Source organism: Myxocyprinus asiaticus, chromosome 44, assembly GCF_019703515.2.
Source record: "Myxocyprinus asiaticus isolate MX2 ecotype Aquarium Trade chromosome 44, UBuf_Myxa_2, whole genome shotgun sequence".
Lineage (NCBI taxonomy): Eukaryota > Metazoa > Chordata > Actinopteri > Cypriniformes > Catostomidae > Myxocyprinus > Myxocyprinus asiaticus.
In genome coordinates, this window is record NC_059387.1 from 19037605 (window position 1) to 19065234 (window position 27630).

Sequence of the window (27630 nt, forward strand, 5' to 3'; positions counted from 1 at the left end):
TATTGCATCATTGGCAATAAATAATCTGTACTTTACCTTCCATGTTTAACCATCAACTTAAAATAATATCTCAAATTATAATATGACACTGTATATGCAAGTGTAGTGCTGTAATAAAACATTTGAGGTCCAATCTAAGTTTGATGTCATGACGGTATTGAAGTTGACTTCAAATAATATACATGACAAACATTTGATAGGTACTTCTTTTTATTCCCTTCCCATAAGAATAGCCACATCAATGAGGAATTCTCTTGCTTTCCAATCAGGCCTCACACAATAATGAGATGGATGAAAAGAGGTCAGTACAAATATCATACGTTAAACAGCCAGTAGAGAACTGAGTTGTTCTAAATATAAAAGGTATTGTACTATTCATTCCTGACTTGTCGACATCATAACAAAAGGTAAAAAATATGTTCCCAGGAGTAAATATAATTGTGATATTGTACAATAGTTTAAAGTACAATATTTACAATTCAACATACAGTGGTCATGCTGCCATTGAAACAATAAGTTTAATACACAAGTAGAATGCAATTATATTATGAGATACTGATGAGTAAATGTGTTATATTGTTTACACTTTCACTCTAATATTTACTCTTAAATAAGAAAAAAACTGCCTTGAATTGTTGTGATAAAAAACGTCTATATTTACATTTAATAAAAGGCCTATACATGTGCCAAATGAGAAAGAGACAGCAGGGCTGATCTGTTTAAAAAACCAAAAAATAAATAAATTAATAAATAACATTAATTAAACACACTTCTAGCCATGAAAAGAAAGCAAAGAAAGAAAACATCACTTCACCTCCAAAAAACAAAAACTAAGCATTTGAAAGAATAATATTGAAAAATGTATGAAAAGGGGCATTATTATGACAATTATCAAAGCTTTCTCTGTCTCCACTACAAGGAACATTCAAGTACAACTTTCTTTTTTACACATCCTTAGAATTTTAAGAAAAATCCAGGCCTCCCCTAATACACAAAGATGAGAAACAATGAAAGGCTAGGTCATCTACAAAATATCATCATAAAAATATATTCATATTTTTTCATTTATTGTGAATGTTATTGTAACCTTACAATTATACAAACCAAAGTTTAAATTATTGATGTAAGTGAGGGATGTAGAATTTGTTATTAGAATATAAAAAGTGTTTAAGGTCCAACCATTAAAACATCAGGACTCTTTTACATTCTCATGAATCTCCAAAAACGGTTTGTGATGTGATCATGAACACTAGAGACCCTTCCAATCTTATATCATTACACATAAAACCTTAATTCCAAAGAATAAAACTGCAACTGGACAGTAAGAAGATGCATATCCACCTGCTGCAAATAAGTATAAGTGCTGATGGGTGCGAGACAACATTCAAAGCTTGTGTTGCTTGACATCTCTATGAGAGAATTATACTGATTATACTGTGTCAGAGACAAAAGCACTCAGAATTACTCCAATACGTGGCAGATGTGTCATGACAGAGAAAGTTGAGATATCAAAGATATTAGATATTTATCACATTAAACTTATCACATTTAAATCTGACGGTGAGCAATGTGAGTTAGCTAAAATTGATCTGTAAACCAGTGTCTGAGAAAATGGGTAATCTATGGAAATTAACTTTTATTAGACATTTTATTTTAAAAAGTTTAAATAATACTATATAAAAACACAATGAAAATGATTTTGACGACATATTTAATGTAAAAACAAGTAGAAAACAAGTGAACACTTGCAATAAATTATTTAAATATTGTAGCATTTTCCAGTAAGGACATTACAATAATGCTGCTGTTTCAAAAACTCCAAAACTCATGAACTTTGAGTCTACTTTCTGCTCAGACAAATAAACCAAATAAACAATAGCCATTTAGTTTGTTGGGATTTCCTCTTTACCTATATAACTGGATAAAGTTACTACATAAACAGAAAGCCAACTGGTTGAATCCTAAAGGCACCTTGAATTAAGTCTTTTAACTGGGTGTCAGTAGTCCTGCCCTCTTCACTTGCCATGACAGACATTAATGGTACTTGTTTGGGTATTGATCTGCCAGATATCACAATGCCAGTACTTTTACCAGAGCCTGTTTAAATGAATCAATCAGACAAAAAATTATCTCTCAACATTACATCTTTATGCCATGATATAAGCATTCAGCAAAACAAATGCTTAAGACTGAGGTGTTTGGCAAGGAACAATAAACTGAAGACTTTCACAAGAAATAAATCAGCATAGCTGTGCAGAATGCTATAAACAGACAGCATTTATTTGACAAAATTCTTGGTGCATGCCTCAATTTTCTCCCTTCACTGAAATATAAATGATATACAATCTAATGTCAATTTTGCAATAAAAATATGTATATAGAACATTTAGCATTTACCATCAATCTTTTCCACACAATGACTGCATGTAAGATTAATCAAAAGAACACAAGAAAGAAAAGATAATATAGTGTGAAATAAAACTTTCCATAAATGTAAGGATTTTGGCCAATAATTATGTTTCTTTACAAAAGAACACATGGTGAAACACTTTTAAAGACTTTTGCCAAAACACAATAGAAAGAGACAAGCCAGTTACTATGTATAGAACAGTTTCTCAAACTGGTGATGAGTTTGATCCCAAAACGTTAGCTCTGATAACTAAAAAAAGAATCTGAAAGAGTTTATACACCCCCACCCCTCTGCTCTGGTCAGAGCTTGTGCATTAGATGAACCATTCCTTCTTGCTTTCATCGATGGTCTCTGTGAAATTGGTGTCAGTGCCGATAATGACCGTATCAGCCGATTCAGATGATTCACCCCCCTTGGTCTCGTTGGTATGGTAGGTGCCTTTATGGCGGAACATGTACCGGATCAGGAACACCAGAGTGCACAGAATAGTGAAGATCACCACTGCGATGATGCCTGTGAGATAAAGGAGAACACATTCACCACAGTTCATACCTACTGTATGTATGCTATTGTTTTGACTTAAACCACTGGCCAAAAGAGGAAAGATACTGTAAATAATTAAAAATGGATACGAATATATAAAGTATACATTCTTTTTGAAAGAAAAGTAAATGCTAAGCTGTGTCTCAAAGCACCTTACCTCCAATTATAGCTGAGTTCCTATTAACTCCATCTGGTATGACTCTTTCCTCATTAAAGGGGAAATCAGCACCTACATGAAATATAGTCATCAAGTAATTGCATTATACATCCTAGCCACTTGTAACTGATTGTAACTGTGATTGTAACTAAACTAAAACTGTGATAAATAAATTATCGCAGGTTTGCAGAACAAGCACTGCACAGACCTCCGTATTAGAGCCTGGATTGGTGTTAACAAATGTCACATTGTCAGAGCACAGAATTGTCAATGAATTCAAAAGATCAAATGCGCTAAATATATGCAGAACAGGCTAATTTTTGCAATTCCGAGTGGTGATTGAAAGACCTATGAGATAAAAATTTGAGTTTTGTGGCTTTTAGTATATCTCTGTTAGCTCTGAAGCAATATACAGTATATATGCTGGTGGACTCTTAAAAAACTATTTTTTTTTTTTAGCAGATAAACACATTTAAAATGTAAAGTTTCTCTCTAATGAAAAGAAAAGGACCCAAAATACTGATAAAGTATCCAAATTTTTGTCCAATACTTTTACAGCTAAGTGAAGCATAGCCTTTACAGAAACCATTTTTGTTGACAACTGGCCCTTGACCATTTTATAGAATGGTAGTGTCACAATGATGTGCATTCTGTACCACATGAAGGAAAGCGGGAGATCACTTTACTTAGCCATGGTTGTGGTGACTGCTCTAAATGTAATGCACCAGTAAAATGTAAAAAAGTGCTGTACTACTCGTTCATTGAGAATTAGTGTAGCATGTTTCAATCAAGCAGTCCAATAACTGTGACAGTTCAGAGGCACATTTTCATGGTTTTCTGTAAAGACATTTACAGGGGACAAATCTCTATGGTCAGGTCAATGCTTTACCGTCGAGTTAAAAAAAGGGGTGATCAATAAGCTAGTATTGTAAATGAATCTATGCCGTTTTACTGCTCTCTTGAGAAATACTGCAGGGCTGAGACATTTCTATACAGGGCTCTGAAAAATTCAGCTGCAATAGCAACAATACATAGAGCACCCATGTGCTCAATACAGCACAGAAACATGCTTGAGAGGGTGATTTTTCCTGATATCAGGGTACTCAAACAAATATTTTAATGAATTCTTTAAAGCCACCTATACAGTACGTTGATCTTAAAAGGAATAATTCACCCCAAAATGACAATTCTGTCATACTTACTCACCCTATTCTTATTCTAAACCCATATGACTTTCTTTCTTTTGTTGAAAACAAAAGTTGAATTTCTGAAGAATATCCTCTTCTTTTTTTATCTCTTTTCCATATAATAAAAGTGTATGAGGACTGGGAGTGTCAAGGTCCAAAGTGGCAAAAAAGCACAATAAAAGTACAGTATCTTGAAGCCATATAAAATCTTTTGAAGCCATACAATAGGCTTATGTGTGGAACAGAATGAACACCCTCTTTGGTCATTTTGGTGCTTGACAGGGCTTGTCCTCATTCACTTTCAATGAGGACAAGCCCTGTCAAGCACCAAATGGACAATTCTTGTCTATGGACAAGAATAGCCAAAACATTCTTCAAAAATACATGTTTTGTGCTATATGGAAAAAAAAGAAAGTCATAAAGGTTTGGAACAACACGAAGATGAGTAAATGATGACATAATTTTCAATATGGGTGATTCCTTTAACTGACCATCATCTGTTAAGGTTCCTTGTTTATTATGGTGGTTTAACCTCGTGTGACCCCACGTCCACATGTGTGGACATTGTATTTTGGCTTTGCTATATGCAACGCATAATCTAAATGAACTAAAACCGAATGAATACCATTCACAAGACTCTACACTGTCATTTAAAGGTTAAACTTCTGGTGCACCGCGTCACATGACAAAACAACATGACGCTGATTACCAGGAAGTGCTCCTACGGGCACAGCGCCAACAAAAGTGCCTCTGATAAGAAACCTCTTTAGGTTTTTTAATTGAAACCTGTCTGGTTGTAAAGAGTAGCAACTCTAGATATATATATTTATTTGCTTGTTTATTAGCTGCTACTTGTTACAAAAAGTGAAATGGAAAAAGCACACAGCAGTCATGAGGGGGTCTCAGGAGGTTAAAGATGCTCACCTGCATCTAGGTGCCATGGGTCAGTTGCAGCAGACATGGGTGGGATTGTGAGGGGTGATGCGCCGCAGTTGGATTCCACCAGTTTACCCTGGTGTGAGACAGTTACAGAACCACGGGACCTGAGTGCGGCTTTCAGAGGAGCGACGTTGTTGAACTGGACTCTCGACAAACAGCCCACAAACCCGGGGGTGTTGTACTTCTCTATAAGTACTGGGTCGATGTGACCAGTTTCTGCAGGAAGAATAGAGACATGCACCGAAAGTTAGATTCAGTTCAAGGCAATAATCTGTATCCAAATGTTTGAAATGCAATACAGCCCAAAATAGAAGAAAACTGATCCAAGCCTTGTTCTCGGAAAAATTCTTCCATTTCATTGCACTAAGAGGACAAGATCAATGCATGTTCATGTATAATGTAAATACAAAAGAGATCTGCATTTCGATGGTGTCCCCAAAAAAAAGTGTTTAAGCAAAGAATGTATAATTCCCACTTGCATTACAAACATGATGATAATCAAGCCTTCTCTTAATGTAAGTCATTCCCTGGTGCACTTAAGGATATTTTACAAATTCATTGCTGTATTTTAAATGCAAATACAGATATTTGTTTACAGATATCTTTACTGAATAGAAAAGTGTTGATTGGTGCTCAACAGTCCACACTGATCATAATGCTCCATGATATTTAAAAACAAACAGCAGAGCAATCAAAGAAATAAGCCTGAAACCCAGTCTTCAAGTATTTTCATAAAGTACTCTATATATTTCAGCTATTCTTATATTTCTCTCCAGAGTCCAGACACAGCGTGATATCGTGATACCTTGAAAGTGCAGCAGACGTTTTCCTGCTGTACGCTCTCTGTTGAACACAGACAAAAGTGTCAGTTTGACTGCTGCTCAGCTTCTTGAAACCTGTGTTATATATAAAGCCTCTTCAAAGAAGCTGCAGTGTGCTCTATGCATGCAGCTAACGGCGGCTTTCTCTCCACAGCCAGGGGTAAAGCACACACTTTTGTCTCTACAGTGAAACATTCTCTTAAGATACTGCACATGGAAAACACACAACAAGAACAGTAGATAAAAAAACAAAGCAAGCTGTCTGTGGTGTACATCAAGTACATCTCATAGGAATGTTGATTTTTTTGAGTTCTCAGATCCAAAATCTTTTGCTACCAAGTAACGTTTTCAGAGAATTGAGAATGATCTTACAGTATGTAATAGATGAAAGAATATCTCTGGGTAGTGCAAAATCATGGCAAACCTCACATATCAACATTCCCTTTTCTCCAATCAATTTATTTCAGACCTTAAAATGTGCATGAAGTGACACATTTGCACTCAATGGGACAATTCTGCATCATATCTCAAATACAATGAGGATGTTTTAGCCTTGAAAAGCATGAGAATAAACTGATTCATGATCAGGGTTGGATGATATATTAAATATTCAAGATATATATGCAGTAATTCTGCTACCGTTAAGCAACATCATGAATATTAGCAATGATGTTATGTACTTTTTATTGTGGAATTAAGTTTCCTAAACTCAGCATCATTAAAGGGGTCATGACATGAGGAATTAAATTTTGACATGTAAGAGTTCATTGTACTATAAAAACATACTGTAAGTTTCAGAACACAAAACGTCCTCACTGCAAAAAGAGCATTTGTTGAAATCAAGCTGCCAAAACAACTCGTTCCCTATACTTCCTCCACATTGTGATGTCACACTGTGGTAGACATTTGCGTCTGACCTTCTGCACAACAACACATCAATCCCTACTTTACCTTATCACTTCCATAGCCCCGCCCAGCAGCGGTGAGCAGTAAGATTACAAGGTGAAAGCAGGTCAGTGAAGAGCAGAGAGCCAATCAGAACAGTGGACGTTTACTGTCAAGTCTTATAGGAGAAGCAACACCAAAACTGAGAGTCTCTGACAGAGGATTAGAATGAGGGTGGAAAATGATCATGTTTCACAAATATATGACTTTATTTTAACTATATGACGTTTTTTGTTCAAACACTTTACTAATATTATAAGTGAACCTCAAGGAACATTAAAATTATTAAATAAAAAGGCATGTCATGACCCCTGTAAAAATAATACTTAAGGATATTAATGAAGTGTAATTTCTGAAGTACATTACACTCCTGCAAAAAGGAATGGCCTTAGTAGAAAGTGAAAAAATGTGATAACATCCTCATGAATACTAGTCTCCATCTCTGGTTGTCACAGGCACACTGCCAGACAGAACACTTGTTCATTCTCTGGAAGACGCCAATGAATACCAATACATAAAATCTGATCTGCCTTGTGGGTTGCAGCAACCTGTTTTTCATTGTGAAGCAACTGGAGTAATAAGAAGCAACAGAGCTGTGGAGATGTTACATCTCTGAAGTTAATTATCTTTAATTATTAATTATTCGAGTAGTGCCTTTCTTTTGAGTTATTAGAATATGAAATTAGAAATTCTTTTGAGTGCACCAGGTTTTTGATCACTTGTATGAAAAAAATGACATCAAGCCAAGGCAAATTAAATATTTTTTATTCTTGATTCAGATCTAAAACATTTTTTTTATTTATTTTTTTTTGCAGAGCACCTGATTGGCAAAGCACAAACATGTCACGTGTATTGTATGGAATATGACACATTCTGCTGTATATTCCAGTTCCACACAACCATGATACGTGGCTGGAATATTTCTGAGAATTGACTGAATGTTGCTGCTACAAATTCAGGTGGAAAGCTCTTGAGATTTCTCCCCTCGCTCTTCATGATGCATTGATTACCAGCAGCAAGATGTGCACTACATTAACTGTTGTTTTGAGAAAATGGCACTTTCCATACAAGGTTTTACCCCCTTGATGATAATTTTATATTAAAGGCAGCTGGATCAAATCAGCCAGTGTTGCAGTTATACAGCTGCCCATGCAGACGACATTAGTGGGGAGGAGGGAGCACTGCAGATTTCTTTGTTTCCGCAAACTGATGAATTTACCCTGAGTCATAGTTACTAGAATAAACAAACATCGATTTTTCCAATTTGGACTTACAGTTTATCATTGCCTAATTGCTGTTTGTCTTCTTGTGACTAATCAGATCAGCAAGCAATCTAAGAAAGCATCTAAATCACTGCTTTGTTTAGAGCCTGGTATGGTAGCGATAATAAATACAAACGATAATATCTGTCTGTCTATGTCCTGTTGAGCTCAAAGGGCACATGGTGCTTTTGAGTGTGGTACAGGGCAATGAGATTCAGTGTAATTAGATTCAAGGTCAATATCTGCCTGATATTAAGAAAGGGTCTGACCTACTAGTGGTGGTCCATATGTCTCCCCCTACCTAGCTCTTTACTCAAGCACCACCAGACTATTTTAAGTGCATGTGTGTGTGTGAGTGTGAAAGGTAAGATAAGCCTGTAAAGAAAACAAAGGCATCCACACATACGACAAAGCAGTTTAGACAAGGTGCAGATTTACCGCATTACATTTTTCCATGATTGCAAGGATATAATTTATATTTTTTATTTTTATTTTGCATTCTGGTGTTGAAAAGTTGCCGTCATCTGAGCATGCAAAGTTTTCTATCAAAAATTTTAAAAAGTAACAAAATATGATGTATTGCATCAAATTCTATATTTTGACTCCCTTATACTGAGTCTCTTTTAACAAGACCAGCTTAATGCTGCACTACACCCACACCTGCAGCTACCCACTGTAAATGCTCGCTCCTAATTTATAACCTGGTTAGGTGTAGAAAACCAGACAATTTCATAAATAAGGTTTATTTATAAACCAGTTTTATAAAAAAGGCCTAATGAATTTAAACTTCAAATCTAGAAAAACTTAATCAAATACTGGACTGTACTGTAAAGCTCAGTTAAAATAAATCTTTACTTTATGCCTGTATTCACATGGCAGGCTCCTTGTGCTTTTCAGTAACATGGAAAAATTTAATATATTTCATAGTATAACTTGAGTGATATGTAGAATTATGCTGCACCAGTAAAACTGCTATTTGAATAGCTATAAAAAATTATTTAACAGCTCTTTTGTCTATGAGCTGCTGAAAAACGTGATGAATTATTCAGTGGCATTAAGGTAAACACTGCTATCCTCATGGAGGCCATTATTGCGGGGGAGAAAAAGTGATGAGACAAGGAAAGGGGGCAAATGAGGGATTGAAGACTGTCCTTAGATGGATGCGTTGGGAGGTGGAGGGAAGGGTTGGAATGAAAAGGGTTTCCATGGTAACAAATGGAAGCTGATGTAGCAGGAGTGTGAAAGAGAGGGAGGTGGGAGATATTGGACCAGAAGAAAAAGTGATCAATGTGAATTACAATGAAGCTGCCATAAACACATGGAGGAGGTTGTCTGCAGTAGCAAATCTCTTTCTCTCTTAGGAAGGCTGTATTTACTTTATTCCTGCTGTATGTTTTGCAGAATGGGTGAGATAAAGAGGAGGGACCCATCTTCAGATCTCTGCTGCATGATACCCAGTGTACAAACAGATTTAGACAGAGCAACACCTGTCGGCCAGCACATGACAACAAGATCTGAGCGCAACCCCTGAAATGCCTGCAAAGGCACATGCTCCAACCATACCTCAGAATTAGATATGGATAGAAAAATCAGTGGAAGGGAAAGTTGAGAGAGTACAGAACAATACGGTATGTACACTAAAAAGGCAAAATGCATTAACTGCACCAACAATGAAACTGAGAAAACTGGCTTCAAAGTTTTGGGGTTTTAGTGTGGATTTTGTAGTCACTACAGTTTTTACATTCCATTTTCTAATAATCTGAGCATAGTTCAGACAAACTCGTCTGTAAGAGGACAGATCACAGTCTAAAAGACCTGATTTCAGTCATAACATTTTGACAAAATGTCTAGTTACAGCATTTAGCTTTGGTTTGCCCTCTCTCTGTGTTTCTAATTGTCTTTCCATTAGACAGCCTTTGAACGGGCAAACACTACCATCACTACCTGCAACACACACACACACACGTTGGTGCAGCTATCATTATGAGGACTCTCCATAGACATAATGATTTTTATACTGTACGAACTATAGATTCTATCCTCTAACCCTACCCCTAAACCTAACCCTCACAAAAAACGTTCTGCATTTGTACATTTTCAATAAAACATCTTTTAGTATGTTTTTTAAGTGATTTGAATTATGGAGACACTAGAAATGTCCTCATAAACCACATTTATAGCATAATACCCTTGTAATTACCAATTTGTAACCTAAAAAAAGTCCTCGTAAACCACTTAAACACACACACATACACACAGTTTCAGCAATGCAGAGAGAATCTGGCCAACAATCATAGGCGAGTCAATCACGAACCCATGACACTAATATTTACAATAATATATACAGAAATGCATTAAGGACTACAGTGTGACTGAGGCGATTATCAGAACATATAAAAACACATAACACAAACATATGTATAGCGCCCTTCAGCCTTGAAACACTGACACGAATATCATACAACCTCTTTCAGTGCCCTCAAAGCTCAGTATGCAAACAAAAATTACCAGCAATGTCTGCTCTCTGGTATATCTCACTTCCTCCAAAATGCTTGCCCTCTTCTCTCACAATTTATGCTCCTCGTCCACGCTGCAGATGCTCCTGCGTTCTGCCTGTGCGTGTATGTGTGTGTGTGTGTGTGTGTGTGTGTGTATACGTCTGCAGCTGGGGTTGGGTGCTCGCAGACTGCAGCCCCTCTCTTGTTCCGCACTCATTCATATCCTGCTTACAGAACACCTGGAAACTGGATCTCACTGTTACCTGGATCTGGATTGCTGTGCTGGCGATGATACTGGTGATGTCAGTTACATTAACCACAATCCAGCCACACTGGACTGGACGATGTCTGCGCCAAGAGCTGTGTCATGTTCACAGAATAGCCAATGACATCATCCATCTGTCAAACCAGGCTTTGATGGAGTCCTGGCATCAAGATGTCATACAGAGCAGCTAAGCATGTCTGTTTCTTGTAATGCAATATGATTTTGTTTTCATTGCCACTACTTAGTACCATTAGCTCATGTTATGTCCAACACGAAAAAACCCAAATGACTATTCTGCCATTCAGGTGTGCTTTGTGTGACTTTCAAGTGGTGGGACGTGTCTATCAAAAAATTATTGAGTCATGTACAACAGGTAAAGAAACAGTGCTAAATGCAAATAATAAAACACCTAAACATATAATTGTGCAAAATAAACAGGCTTATTAACTTTTCAATAAGGAGAAAAAAATACTTCCCTGATCTTTTGCTGTTGATGTCAAAGGTTGTGCGCCCATTTAAGATCTACAGTATTTTGGAAAATGTTCCTGTCACTGTAATATTGCTTATACTAAAATAGTATTTAGCCCAGTGTTGGTGCCATGTGTTAGCCAGGTAAATCACACTTCTGCTGTTGTTTATGCATTTACTAAGTTGTCTGTTTTTGTAATTCATTATAATGTTAATACATTTCAATTCTTAATTTTGTACAATAAACACTTTTGGTATTGTATTGGATTGCCACTTGATGTCCTTTTTAAAAATCTAAGTCCTGAAGCAATCCATTTAAAAACCACTGACTTAACGCAACCAATAAGGTTCCATTCATTAACATTAGTTAATGCATTAGGTATCATGAACAAACAATTAACAATATTTTTTTTTTTTGCAGCATTAATTAATCTTTGTTAATGTTAGTTAATAAGAATACAATTGTTCATTATTAGTTCATGTCAGTTCATAGTGCATTAATATTCATTCCATGTCTGTCAAACTTTACTTTTCCTTATAGTTTTAAAGTATACACTAGAATGTAAATCTAATATTACTGCTACAATGAACAAATGATTCCCTTGAGCCTATTTTGACAAAAAGTCATTAAGATCCATTTATGAGAATCCCCCACAAACAGTGAAGATTAAAGGCGGGATAATATATAGATTTACAGCCAACTATGCCGTCGAGGGACTGATTTGCATTAGAAAGGCACAGTAATGAATTCACTCTGATGAGTGATAGTCTCATAATCTTCCCTGAGGATTAAACACTATTCATTCAGTCTCTTTCATGTGTTTACTGTATTTTCATCACATACAGCGTTTATTCATGGCACTACCTGCAAAGCTTCCATTATATATTTACTGTAAACTCATTTACTTTTCATCTACTCATGTGATAACTGACAGCATGCCATAGATATTGTGCTTAGACAATACGCTACATCTACGCTACATCTATTGCAGTAATTTAATTGTTTGAAATTTTTTGGTTCCTGTTTCCTCTACAGATGACAGGTGACAATCTGCTTTAATGATTTTAAACTACTGAACAAACAGCAAAAGCAGGAGAAAAATAGCTGAAAACTTGACAAAGAAATTCCATGTATAAATGTTTTCTGCGCATGGATAAAACCATCTAAGCAAACAGTGTTCTAAAACAATAGTGTAAATAAACTGACAGAGATCAGATGAAATGTTTTGAAAGTATTTGGATCCCTGTGTGGTGCCAATATCTGCGATTTGCTAAAATCTACAAAAAGTGCTGGAAAACCGCCACAAGAAAAATAACAGTAATTGATTATGTCGTATTATCGAGACAGCTAAGGATGAAAGCATAACCTTCAGTGCTGGTTGACAAAAGGATTTCCGAGATGTCTGGTTTCTATGAGAAAGGGGAGTCTAACTCCCGCCTGCAATATTCGGTTTGAAAACAACCAGCAAAAACCTTTAACTCTGAATCATTGCAAACTCATTGTGCTTTCATAATTCAGATACCATTTGGTTTCAGTGATTACTTAAAGATTTTACCAGTACAATTTCACTGATCCATATTCAATATAATGCTTAATCAGCTATGAGCAAAACCATGGAGTGTCAAGCCAAATTCTAGGTAATATATTTCATTGCTGGGGTGCCAATGGGCTGTGTGAGGTGCGTGATGAAAACTTGTCAAATGAAATTTATCATATTTGAGTCAATGGCTCCCTGTGGAGTTTTCTTCGCCTCCTTCAACTCAATGTGGTTCATTATACTGCAGTGGGAGCCTGTCAAAACTGTGAAATAAAGTTCAAAGGCGTCCTACATTCCCTCTAAAAATGGTGTTCTTTGTTTTCCTCTGAATCTATCTTTGTTGAATCAAAATTTGGTGAGCCACTTTGATACAATTCTCGTCCTATGTACTATAACAGCACTAGGATGTTTTACTGTTTGTATGACTCCACTTGTCTGTGTCCACAGCATTCCAGACAGGCAAAAGTTTTGACAATTGATTTTTGGGCCTCAGGAGAACAGCATGAGGAGTTCTATAGGAAAGACCACTGTGCGAGTATGGCTTATGTGAGTTTGTATGAACTATGAAATTTCACGCCTGTTTTGTTCCCATCTCATGGATGAACAATGCACATTGCACGTCACTTTGAGAAACATCTGCATCAGAAACATCTGAGCAATATTCAGACATTAATTCCCCCAATGAATAACTGGAGGATTTTAATCAGCACTGCAGCAGTACCACCCAGTGAGCATCTACATTAGCCCTTTAGCCCTTTGGATAAAGTGCAGATGAAAAGCCTCTCCACCCATCCAGGACAAAGCAGCTTGCATGATTACATTGGGATAGCGAGGAGTGGAGCAGACTGTGAATATTTCTCTCTCTGTTCTAGAATTAAATTTGCACTGAAGTACCTTGACGAGTGCTGTTTGATTCGCTGTTTTGACGTATTTCCTACTGAAACAGGAATTGGGGGCAGGACATTTCGAACGACTCATCCCATTTTTAAAAATAGCCTATAGGTAAGGAATATAGTATACTGTAAAACTGTAAGTAGAGTTGGCACACAAAGAACTCTTACATAGTACTCTGCCTTGTCAAATGCCCATTAGTTCTTGGAGAAATACAGTACATGCTACAGCAGAACAACTACAGTTGTACATTTTTACAAATTATCAGTACAGAGGTCAAGAACACGTGATGCAGTACATTACATAGCCTGTACATAGTGCTGGGCAGATTACTTCTGAATTTTAATCAGGTACTGATTACAAATTACATGACAAAAATTGCAATCATTAAAGTAATCTAATTCCATATAATGAATAATTTACTGCCATTGCCTTATTAACATATAATCATGTCATCCACAAGAAAGTAACTGTAATCTGATTATGAGTACTTAATGTAATTTTAAAATTGTCTTGAACAATTTGACAAATTTCTCAAAACTCACAATACTGCTCTCAATACAATTAATACAGCCATATGAACACTTTCTAATTGTCCTAAACAAATTGTACATTTTTCTTGTTTTCATCGTTTTCTCGAAAGACTACACACAAATTTCTCTGATAAAAGAGTCATGCTTTCAAAACAGTTAACACATACAACTAAATAAGTCATATTCTCAAATGCACATGCCAGGATGTCAAATTCCTTTATATGGATATCTAAGTAATTGTTAGTAAGTGTTAGTAATTGTTGTTTTTGTACACTTACACAAACAATAAGAAAAACAACCAGATCGGAGTTAACTCTAAACACGTCTTGCACTGTTTATTGGCATGAGTCCAATCCAGCATATGGGTGCCCAGGTACAGAATTTATAAAGCTATTGGCTCAAAACATAACAATTCCTCCCCTCCAGCCTCGATGTACGCCATCATCAATCTACACAAACTAGAAATTGCAATACGTAACAAGTTAGTCAATTACGTAAACAACTGTTATTACTATTTTCACGTTACCTTTTCTCTTATATGTCTTTTTGTAAATGTGTGAGTGAAAATATGTGTATATGTGTATCACTACAAGTCCAGTCCAGTGGTTTGCGAACACTCTCAGGATAATGTTTCACCCGAGACTCAGCATCCTGAGTAAGAGGTTGTGAGCTGGACTGTTCAGCAGTTTCTGGTTGATTCACATCAGTGGCTTCTGGTGGAGCATCCAAAAGCTGATCAATGTGTCTGTGCAACACAGTGTTAGGACCAACTTGTACAGAATAAGTTAGGGGTCCAGTCTTGTCCAGTATTGTACCCAATTGCCACTTTTGGTGTGATTGTCTATAGTCTCTGGCAAGCACATACTGACCAACTTGAAAGGTTCTGAGTGGTGACTATTTTGGTCTTAGGCCACACTGTTTAGTTTGCACCTGTTGGGGCAGGTCAGGTTTTAGCAAGTCTAAATGTGAACAAAGACTTCTTCCCATGAATAGTGTGGATGGAGACTGACCAGTGGTTGAGTGAGCAGAGTTTCTATAGGCCAAGAGGAAGTTTGCAATTTTTTCTTGCAGTGGTACTCTCTCTCCTCCCATGGCTTTCAGAGACTGTTTTAGAGACTGTATGAAGCGTTCAGTCAAGCCATTCATTGCAAGGTGGTAAGGAGCAGATGTTATGTGCTTAATGCCATTTCCTTTAACAAATTACTGTAATTCCTTTGAGGTAAATTGTGTACCATTATCAATGACCAACTGCTCTGGGTGCTTCCCTTTTGGCCCTGCCTGCCGGCAGGCTTTTCCCCACCTCTCTAGGGCTGGGGAGGGGGATGAGGGGAGGGGGGAAAAAAAGAGGAGAGGGAAAGGGCAAAGCGGAGCGACAGCAAAAGAGAGAGAGCGGAGAGAGAGGAAATACCTGGTTCGCCGGTGCCCAGATACACTGTCGTCCGGCCCTCAGCCACTCCCCAAAACTCTAGCGGATGACAGCTCGCTCCTGCCCTGGTGGACGGTAGTGGGTTCTCTGGCCCCGGGCATACGGTCACGCTCCCCCCCCCCCCCCCCCTTTTCTTTTTTTTCTCTATTCTTTTTTCTATGGGGAGGAAATGGCAGCGTGCCTCAGATCCTCGGCGGCTTGCAGTGACGTCTCCGTCCCCAGGCAGATAGCCATGGCTGCTCCTGGGTTGGCTGGTAGTGGCAAGGACTCCACGACAGCGCATCCCTCCCCTTCCCAGCTTTCGGCACCAATGTAACAAGGTTCAATGGAAAGGAGGAGGGGAGAAGCAGGTGAACCATCATAATGATGTTTAATGAAACAAAAACACACAAACATAAACACACACACACACACACGGCAGCTGCGTACGGCTCTCTCTCTCTCGAACTGCCGCATCTCGCCACACTTATCCCTCTCCTCAGCTGATTAGCCTGATTGGGGGCCGGGCGTACATAGTCATGGCCGGCCCCACCCTCCTTCTCGTCACAAGTACTTTGTCTTGGAGCTTAGGCAACACGACCACCCGTGTACCCCACATAATACATCCTTGTGTCACAGAAAGCTTTTCACGACGGTTTGAGTAGTCTGGGAGTTGTGGATCTTCTGAAACTGGCCATACTTTCATTGTCAGGTCAAACAATTTAGGCAGTGTTGGATCACGGCTTGTCTCTCTCTTTGAATTTGAGTGCTTGTGACAGGTAAAGGCTCCATTTGAGTCATGTGAAACATATCGGTGTGGTCTTTTGCATCCTTTGTGGTCTCACAGGGCAGACACAACAGTCCATCTGCATTTCCGTGAAACTTTGTAGCCTTAAACTCAATGGTATAATCATGATCACCAAGGAATAATGCCCAACGCTGTATTCGTGCTGCTGCCATAGCTGTAACACCTTTGCTGGGGCAGAAAATCGCTACTAGGGGTTGGTGATCTGTAATTAATGTGAAATGTTTTCCGTACAAATACTAATTAAACTTCTTCACTCCCCACACCAAGCTGAGCCCTTCTCAATCAATCTGGGAGTATTTGCATTCCGCACCAGTCAAGGACCTAGATGCAAACGCAATTGGCCTCTCAGACCCATCAGTCATCCTGTGAGACAATATGGCACCGATTCCATATGGCTAAGCATCTCAAGCTAGGCGTAATGGCAGACAAGGTTCGTAGTGTGTTAATACGGTCTTAGAAGTGATCAGTTCTTTAGCTGCTTTAAAAGCTTTGTCGCATTCTCTAGACCACATCCATTTGCTTTTCAGTTGCAGCAATGCATTCAATGGGTGTAATACTGTAGAAAAATTGGGTAAGAATTTGTGATAATAACTGACAAGTCCCAGAAATGAATGAAGCTGGTTTACATTTTCTAGCTTCAGTGCTTTAAGGGCAGCATTGATCTTATCTGAAGATTTGTGAAGACCATCCTTGTCAATAATGTGTCCACAGTATTCAATTGAGTCTTTGAAAAACTCACATCTGCTTTTGTTTGCTCTCAATCTATAGTCTGCCAGTCTTGCTAAAACAGCATCCAAGTTTGCCAGGTGAGTATCGTCGTCATGGCCAATGACTATGATATCATCCAAATAGCATTGCGTGCCTGGAATACCTAGCAAAACTTGATCCATGGCCCTTTGCCACACCACTGGGGCCGACGACACCCCAAAGACAAGTCTACTGTAACGAAAGAAAGCCTTTTGAGTTTAGCCTCCACTTTAGGGCGTACTGCATATGGTGCCGGGTGTGCCTTGTGAAATTTTAGTTGCACATCACTCTCAATGGCAAACTCTACTTTGATTTGTTTCAGTGTTCCAATGTCATCTTGGAAAACTTAGGCAGACTGCGCTAACACACCCTCTAATTTGTCCTGTACAGAGAGTTTGCCTTGGGGGTAACTTGCATGAGTTTTATGCACTGCCAGTTTAGCCGAATGCTCCTAAGCCATTCGCGTCCAAATAAGGGAACTCCACCCTTTTGCAGCACATACAGGTCCAATATGCACCTTTTATTTTCACATTTAACTCTGACCTTGAGTTTTCCCACTGGCACAGTTTTCTCCCCTGTGTATGTCTTTAACATTACAGCTGTGCATTTCAGTTTCATGTTGGGGAAATATTCCTTGTAATCCTTGTGCGATTTGATTGACAGTGCTGATCTTATGTCTAATTCCATCTACAATTTTACCCCTTCAATAACAGGAGTCACCCAGATGATTTTCCGATCTGTCTCTCATGACAAGCCTGCCATATTGGAATCTTCAGAATCTGGCTCATTCAGTTCATTTACCTTTCTATTTCATTTTGCAAATGTTCTTATCTTTTTGTTAATTTGTTTTGTTGCACAAATTTTCTGTATGTGTCCTTTCCTGTGGCACTGTCTGTACTCTTTCTCTTTAAACCAGCATTCAGCGGGACCATGTGACTTTTTACCACATCTGAAACAAGCTGAGATTTTGTCACTCTGTTTTGTTGCAAATTTGTTTATGTGAAGTTCAGCTGTCACCTTTCTGGTCTGTGTGGGTGCCTCATGTCGCCCCCCCCGCAAGATGCCGCCCTGGGCAACTGCCCATGTCACCCATGCCTAAATCCATCACTGACGCTTATGGTCTTGGCTATGATCAAGGGCTTTGGATTCAAATTAATTTTCAACACTTCCAGTGCCACAATGTCTTTAATGCAGTTAAGCTGTGCAAGAGGTTGTATGTTTTTGCACCCATTACACTTATTTGCGATATTATTGGCTAAACAATTCTGCTCAACTCTCTCTACATACAGTATGTTGCCCAGTCTTCAACTGTACAGTCAAAAGCATCCATTTGTCCAACACATCCAGACATTTTGCCTTTATTTGTGTCAGTCCATTTTAATAACTCCTTTATTTACACAGTTTCTGTTGCACTTTACTCAATTTATGTTACATGTCCACTCCATCTGCAGCAAGCTAGATGGCATAACTTTTGGGGTAGGCCAGACACGAGTCCCTTTTGCTCTGTTTTTATTCATCGTTTCTGTTGCACAACAGGGTAATGTATAACTCTTAAATATTATATAACTATAAATATTGGCATCAGTCCAGTTCAGCATAGGGTTGCGCAGGCACAGACCTCATAATTCTACTGGTTCAAAACATAACAGTAATGCACACAGCAAAGAAAATACAATTTACTAAATTTTTCACACAATTATCATGACTTTGCAATCTATAAAAGGAGTCAAATATGAAAATTCAGATCAAACAAACAATGTGGAAAAAGAAGAAGAGGAAAAACAAGACAAAGAACAGATGCAACTGAGAAGAGGCAGAGCGGGTGAAGGAAGAGGAAATAGCAAGTGATGAGAAAAAGGGAAGGTTTTCTCAACTCTTCCAGGGGTAAGCATTGAAAGAGTTGAGGAAAGACCAAATGGAGATGGTGTAATGATGGTGAGCAGAGAGAAAAGAACAGCAGGGTGGAAGAGTAGAGTAAAGAAGCCACAGAAGAGGCTCAAATGATTTGAGAGTCCCTCTAATTGATCATGTTATGAATCATGATCACACAAAGAATGAGACACACAAAGATTTTGGCCAAATGTGAGCAGATCTACAGTGACTTCAATCAAATAAGAGGGAAAAATGGCTTTGGTCTGCATGCCACAATCAATGTCCACAATCACTGTACCATCTGTGCTAACAGTGCTGTCTGCCTGCACAGTACAAAGCCTCTAATCTGCATGTATAGAAGCCTGACTGTAGGTAACATTACTTGTCTAAAGCAAATTGCTGTCACTGTAGTTAGGCTACCAGTTTTCTTATGTGAAGGTTTGAATGAGAGATATAACCGTAAAATGACTCAGATTCAGCTGGACTTGTTGCCCAGAATTGTTACAGTATACCATGTAAAAGAACATAATTTTTTCCCCCAAAGCTAATAATCACCTTTTGGCCTATTCATTTATCCTGAGATTATGACTGGTGTGTGAAAAAATGTGCTACTTAGTGTTCACACATGGAGAAATGTGTGATAACTTAGTTCAGGCTTTGATGGCTTTTGTGAATTATTTTGATTGGTTGTGTTTTTTGAATGAGAACATGATTAAACTTGTGCAAAATGAGGTTTTCATTTCATTTGTGTGTAGAGATTTCATAAAATCTTAAACTAATTGGAACATGTATGAAAACAGGTGAATTGTGTTTATAGTTTTAAGAAACGTGTCTTTGTTTCGAGAGTTGAAGGAATGGTTGGAGGAATTGGGCCAAAATTCTCAGTTACTGTATGTGTGTTAGCAACCGAGAAAAACTGTAATGAGCTAAAAACGTTACTAAAAAGGTTCTTCATATGGAAACATCTAAATTGACTACATACGGTCATTTCATTAGCTTTGTCTCCTCGGCAATTACTGCAAGTTGGTTGTTTAGAGTATGCTGAACAATGAGTGGCTGCCACTGCCCATTGTATTTATGGTTGTTTATTGTGCTAATTGAGACTTAGTCAATGCCTAATTGCTGTCATTCACAGTGTGCATTGTTCACTAGCATGAATACTACACAAGTTGCATGGTTCTCTGAAACATATACTGTATGTATACGTATATATTTGTGGCTGAACCCCCTCCCTCTTGGTATCGTCGCCCTGCCTCTGAGGGCCATTCTTCAGCCAGGCTCACAATGTGAGTGTGCAGGAGTGAGAAAAGATGCAATTTAATAAGCCTCTTTTGGGCAGACAATGATGAGGCACACCTGGGGTCAGTTGCATAAAACTGTTTTAGACTAGTTTTAAATTTTGGTATTAACTTTTTCAGTCAGTTACATAAAAACTAAGATTGGTCTAATTGAAGACAAAAATGTAAGAACGAGACTTAATGATGCAATTGAGACCATGTCAGTGAGTCACATGGTCTGAAGCCTGTATACAATCATGGCAAATTATTGTCTGATGTCGCTTAAGCGATGCCCATAGGGAGCTGCGTCACGGACACAACCTATGCAGCAACTAGAGTGTATGGCCAGCTATGTCTCATTTCCTTTCAGGGAACCAAGGTTACGTTCGTAACCGAGACGTTCCCTTTCAAGGAAACATCAATGTTGTGTAATGATGCAATTGGGATGAGATACCATCACGCCATGTGAACAGTAGCTGCCAACTCTCTAAGCCTGTGTGGCAAGCTTACAGCAGCACACAATCTAGCTAAAGAAATAAAAATCTTAAAAATGTACTCCCATCCAACAGAGAGAACTTGCGAAGCAGGAGACAAACTCTCATCCAAATTATAAAAATCTAACAAAAGTATGTTGAGAGGACCATCCTGCCACCATACAAATGTCTTCCAAGGACACACCTCTAACCAAGGCCCATAAGGATGCCATGCTCCTTGTAGAATGGGCTCATATACCCAGAAGCAAAGGCAAACCATGATCCAATGAGACAGTCTCTGCTTGGACTGTCTGTTGCAGCCACCAAAGCACACAAACAACTGCTCTGACTTATGCCATTGGCTAGTACGTTCAACATAAACCCACAGAGCCTGCACAGGGCATAACATATGTAGCCTTTTATGCTCTTCCAACTCAAATGGCAGAGGAGAAAAGAACTGCAAATTAACAATCTGCGAGCTAAAAGACATAGAGGTGACTGGCTGGTGTTTTTACGGACATTTTCAACCTTTCCCTCTCTTTGTCTGTAGTCCCCACATGCTTTAAAACATCCACCATTGTGCCTGTTCCAAAACAATCAAAATAACTTGTTTAAATGACTGGCATCCTGTTGCTCTGACCCCCATCATCAGCAAATGCTTTGAGAGGCTAATCAGAGATTATATCTGCTCTGTGCTGCCTCTCTCTCTAGACCCACTGCAGTTTGCTTACCGCAACAACCGCTCCACTGATGATGCCATTGCATCTACAATACACACTGCTCTCTCCCACCTGGAAAAAAAGAACACTTATGTGAGAATGCTGTTTGTAGACTACAGCTCAGCATTCAACACCATAGTGCCCTCCAAGCTAGATGAGAAACTTCGGGCTCTGGGCTTAAACAGCTTGCTGTGCAGCTGGATCCTGGACTTCCTGTCAAGCAGACGCCAGGTGGTTAGAATAGGCAGCAACATCTCCTCATCACTGACCCTCAACACTGGAGCCCCGCAGGGCTGTGTTCTCAGCCCACTCTTGTATTCCCTGTACACACATGACTGTGTGGCAACACATAGCTCCAATGCCATCATTAAGTTTGCTGATGACACGATGGTGGTAGGTCTGATCACTGACAATGATGAAACAGCCTACAGAGAGGAGGTGCACACTCTGACACACTGGTGTCAGGAGCACAACCTCTCCCTCAACGTCAGTAAGACAAAGGAGCTTGTGGTGGACTTCAGGAGAAAAGACAGAGAACACAGTCCCATCACCATCAATGGAGCACCAGTGGAGAGAGTCAGCAGCTTCAAGTTCCTGGGTGTCCACATCACTGAGGAACTCACATGGTCCATCCACGCTGAAGTCGTTGTGAAGAAGGCTCATCAGCGCCTCTTCTTCCTGAGACGGCTGAGGAAGTTTGGAATGAACTGCCACATCCTCACACGGTTCTACACCTGCACTGTAGAGAGAATCCTGACTGGCTGCATCTACGGCAATAGTACCGCCCACAACCGCAAGGCACTGCAAAGGGTGGTGCAAACTGCCAGACACATCATCGGAGGTGAGCTTCCCTCCCTCCAGGAAATATATACGAGGCGGTGTGTGAAAAAAGCTCGGAGGATCATCAGAGACTCCAGCCACCCGAGCCATGGGCTGTTCTCACTGCTACCATCAGGTAGGCGGTATCGCAGCATCAGGACCCGCACCAGCCGACTTCATGATAGCTTCTTCCCCCAAGCAATCAGACTTCTGAACTCTTGATCTCCCACGATCAATACATCAGCACTGCACTTTATTACTCTTACATCTCACACCGGACTGTCATAAATTATATTATTATTATATTATATTCTCTCTTAACAACTGACTATCAACCGACAGCTGAATGTCAATACAGTACAATACTATACATTCTATATATACTATATATACTTTTTTATATATTTTTATTTTTTATTTTTATTGAATAATGTGTATCTATATAGTGCGTATTGTATACTGTACAGTGTATGTTATTATTTGTATATTGTTGAGTGTAATTATGTGTATAACAGATGTTTAATTGTGCTGTGTTAATTTGATGTTATTGAAAACTGGTACTGTCTCATCACTGTCACGACTGCTATGTTGATTGGAACTGCACCCAAGAATTTCACACACCATTGCACTTGTGTATATGGCTGTGTGACAATAAAGTGATTTGATTTTGATTTGATTTTAGGCAAATAGCCCAAAAGAGGTCTCAGTACGACCTTAGATAACCCTGGTGCAAATTCCATATGCAAAGGATTGATCGACAGGGCATGCAAATCACCAACCCTCTTAAACGATGCCAATGCTAATAACAGGGCCATTTTAAGAGTCAGAAATTTATCAGATACTGATGTTAAAGGTTCGAACTGAGCAGCCGAGAGCAACTTTAACACCACAGATAAATCCCATAAAGGGATGCGGATGGGACGAAAAGGTTTAAGCCTATGTGTTCAGCGCATAAAACGAGAGACAAGAGAATGTCTTTTAACATAAACTCCATTCACCAGCGCATGTTCAGCCGCTATAGTGGCCACGTACACGTTAAGCGCTGCTGGGGTAACCCCAGCCTCAAAACGCTCTTGCAAAAAAATCCAGCACTGACCAGTGGACTGGATCCTCACTCCGCACTGTGCACCAAGAGGCGAAAATATGCCATTTACACATATATAACCTTCTTGTTGATGGAGCTCTAGCATTTAAGATGGTATCAACCACTGCAGGGATAAACCATCATTCAAAAGGGGGCACCGTTGAGGGGCCAAACCCACAATTTCCATAACTCGGGCCGAGGGTGCCAAATGCTACCCCACGTCTGAGACAGCATGTCCATTCTCACTGGAATCTCCCAAGGGATTCTCTTCAGGAGAGAGACCAGAGTCGAAAATCATACTTGAAATGGCTAATATCATGCCACTAACAGAAGCTGAACACGATCCTCCAGAACCCTCTGCAAAACCGAGTGCAGCAGGTTGATCGGTGGAAATGCGTAAAGACACGCAGTTGGCCACTGATGCGCCAGCGCATCGATACCCAGCTGTGTTGGGGGCGAAAGGGAAAACCAGAGAGGACAGTGTGAAGTTTCGCTTGATGCAAACAGGTCCACTTCCACTCTGCTGAACCTCATCCAGATTTGTTCCATAATCTGCGGGTGTAATGTCCATTCTCCAGGCATCAGAACCTGTCTGGACAGGAGATACGCCCCTAAATTCAACCAGCCCAGAACATGTACTGCTCGTAGAGACAGCACATTGTTCCGTGTGTAGGAAATTAGAGACTTTGTGGCAGGGTATATTTACAACTGCCAGCATTCATCACCAATAATATGTAAGAACTGTATAATGGAATTAGTTTTGGAATCTTGGCCGCATTCGACCACCATTATATGAAGGATAAATGACAAATGATCAGATTAGAAATCTGGATAAAAATTCTCCACCATTAAATATGTAATACAACAGGCTCGTTGTATCTGCTCACAATTTATATGTAATATTGTTCGAGCATGGAGTGCAGATCCAACTGATTTAAGAATCAGTTGATGAGATTATCAAAATATACCACAGTCAAGTTTTCTTTGAATACAGAGAAGACTTTATTTCTAATCTACAACATAAAAACTAAACTAACACACATAGACAAATGTAAAACAGGTTGGTGAGTGAGCTATAACAGAAGGTGAATGAAACTTTTACTTTATTGGGTCTACAGACCATGCCCTGGTCCACCGATACTTCATTTAGTATACCTCGATTTGCAATCGGGTTACCAGAAGTATATAAATAAAACACCAGCACTTCCTAGCAAAATTCTGGATGTATACTTGCATTTCGTTGCATTGCTTTGGTACTTTGGCTGGTTCGGTAGAAAGTTCTGGTTGTTCCGACCTCTGTTAAGATCATGGACGCCGGGTAGTTTGGTGCTGGAATGATCAGGCGGGGCTTTGAATCGAGGCCTCCCTCAAGGGAGACTCGCGACACCCCATCACATGTGTGAGTCATAGCGCTGAGAAGAGAACTATTTTTGGAACTTTGCAGTCCGAGCTTTGTTGAACTCTACATTGTGCAGAACCTGGTCAAAGGGGCGCTGAAGTGAAGCCAGCCAAAGAAGGGCTAAAAGCCAAGAGGGAAGAGAAGAGAGGAAGACAGCAGAAGAAGAAGCGTTCGTCCTAGGCGGGGAGGTTTTGTTGAGTTGAGGTTGGCCGCACTCCAAAGGTGTCTTGAGCCAATCAGAAGTGTCTTTTGCTAGGTCACATTGTCATTTCTGTCCTCCCCTCAAGATAATTATTATGGCCTTTGTCTTAAAGTTTGTCAGTTTTCCCACTCAAAAAGTGAACATTTTAATCATGAATTTCATAAGAAAATATATAACTGCAAATAACCCGAATGTACTTAACAGCATCATTCTGGAATTTAAGAGACAATCAATTACATACCAAACACTTGTACTTTCTTATTAAACTACAGTTATAATTCAGTTATAATGCATGATAAAACTTCCTACTAATTAGTTTGTTAGATTTAAAGATGAATAATACATTCCACATTAGGAAAAACATAATTGTCAGAGTTATTATCAGGTTAAACCTTGAATGAGATTTCTAGGCCTTTGGCAGATTATGTGCAGGATAAAATTACAGTAAAGTACGTTTTGCGATTGTGTCAGTGTTCCTGGATTAAGATGAGATGTCCTGATATGTGTATACATTTATCACTGTGTATACATGAAAAGTTCATTTTGTACTTTTGAAGTTATGAGCAGATGCAGATGCAGGTCAGCTCAGACTCCTAGGCGCCAGTCCGAATTCCTGGCTTCTTAATGCTTAGAGGATTTTCCCGGAATTATAGGCCATCTTGGTGTAATCTTGGTCTTAATTCTTCTTAATTTCCTTCTGCCTGGTTACTCAGATCCTACACGTGCCCACTGAAGAATGCGACGTGCCAGCATGAGCATGGCACAAGAGCACACCCCTCCCTGATGGTTGATGTAAGCCAACACCGTCCTGTTGTCAGACCAGATGAGGACATGACTGCCCCGAATTTAAGGAAGGAAAAACCTCAAGCCAACGCACCGCTAGCATTTCCAGACAGTTTATTTGACAACTGAGCCGCTGACCCATCCATACTCTTTGAGCAGGACGGTTCTCATACACAGTGCCCCAACCCATAGAGGAGGTGTCTGTCGTTATCATCTTGCAGTGGTACACCTGTCCGAATGCCACGCCCATCCACAGAAAGCAGTTCCATTTCCATGGTAACAGAGCTTGGTAGCACCCACGCGTTACTCTGATGGGATGAAACGCATGCATCAGTGGTTGAAGTCCCTTTACAGAGTTCATCCAACACTGAAAAGGTTTCACATGATAGCGGATGCCATGATCATAAGCCCCAAAAGCCTGTGAAACTTTCTTGCAGGGAGAACGTGTCCCACTCTAAACATCACCAGACACTGGTGGAATGACAGAATGCAAGCTGGAGACAGGCGCGCCTGCATTGTCCATGAGTCTAGCTCCACCCCTAGAAACAGCATCTGTTGCCTCGGCAACAAAATGATCTTGTCTACGTTGACTCATAGCCCTACATTTTTCAAGTGACTGAGAAAAAATCTCTGTGCTGGGCAGCCAAACTCTTTGAGTGAGCTAACACCAACCAATTGTCAAGATAATTAAAAATGCAGATGTCCTGAAGCCTCAAGTATGTCAGCGCTGCATCCATGCATTTTGTGAACGTACGAGGTGCTAACGCAAGTCCGAAGGCAGGACAGAAAATTTCTCCCAAAAGCAAACCTGAGAAAATGCCTGTGTTTTGGTGCAATTTGAATGTGGAAATAAGCGTTCTTCAAATCTATTGTAACAAACCAGTCCCCCAGCGGCACCTGTGACATTATTTGCTTGAGCGTTAGCATTCTGAACTTGCATTTCATCAGAGTGAAATTCAAATGTCTCAGGTCCAGAATGGGACACAAGCCATCATCTTTTTTCGGGACAAGGAAATAATGGCTGTAAAAATTGCATTGTCTTTGCAAAAGGGGAACCTTTTCTATTGCCCCCTTAACAAGAGGGAAAGAATCTCCCAAATCAAAAATGGTGCTTCCCGAATAGAAACCTATGTTGGAAGAACTCCGCTAAACATTACCCGAATTACCCAATTCGAAAAGTCTTGTAACTGCTGACAAGCTGCTAGACGGGCAGACAGAGGAATTAATGCATGATTCTCTATTGCAGTGCAACAAGTAACCACCAGATGACATTATTGACTTATTTTTGGCGGCTGCCCTGCAATTGACTGCACAACAGAAGGGAGCATTTGCGCCTCTAACATTGCCGCCAGCACAGTTTGCACAGAGCATACTGTTATAGTATGTAATAATAATTTTTCACATGATGTCTATCAAAGCCATAGAACAGTATAGTACAATACATTATACAAGTATACAGTATGGTGCAATATATAATGTATGTGCATGCAAAAAAAAACTAAAAACATAATTCATACAATTCAGCAAAAAAGAAACGTCCTCTCACTTTCAACTGCTTTTATTTTCAACAAACTTAACATGTGTA

The 27630-nt window shown here is 39.3% G+C and overlaps 1 protein-coding gene across 3 annotated transcripts in view; it reads right to left on the reverse strand.

Annotated features, from left to right (window-relative positions):
* Positions 1-203: 203 nt before the first annotated feature.
* LOC127434183 (contactin-associated protein-like 2) overlaps positions 204-27630 on the reverse strand; it is a 508727-nt gene continuing 481300 nt past the window's right edge. For all 3 annotated transcript variants that reach the window (XM_051686737.1, XM_051686736.1, XM_051686738.1), the window contains 3 exons: positions 5222-5452; positions 3111-3182; positions 204-2923 (listed from right to left, as the gene is read on the reverse strand). In XM_051686737.1, the coding sequence (XP_051542697.1) occupies positions 2724-2923; positions 3111-3182; positions 5222-5452 (503 nt within the window). In that variant the 3' untranslated portion in view covers positions 204-2723. The remainder of the gene's footprint in view (positions 2924-3110; positions 3183-5221; positions 5453-27630) is intronic.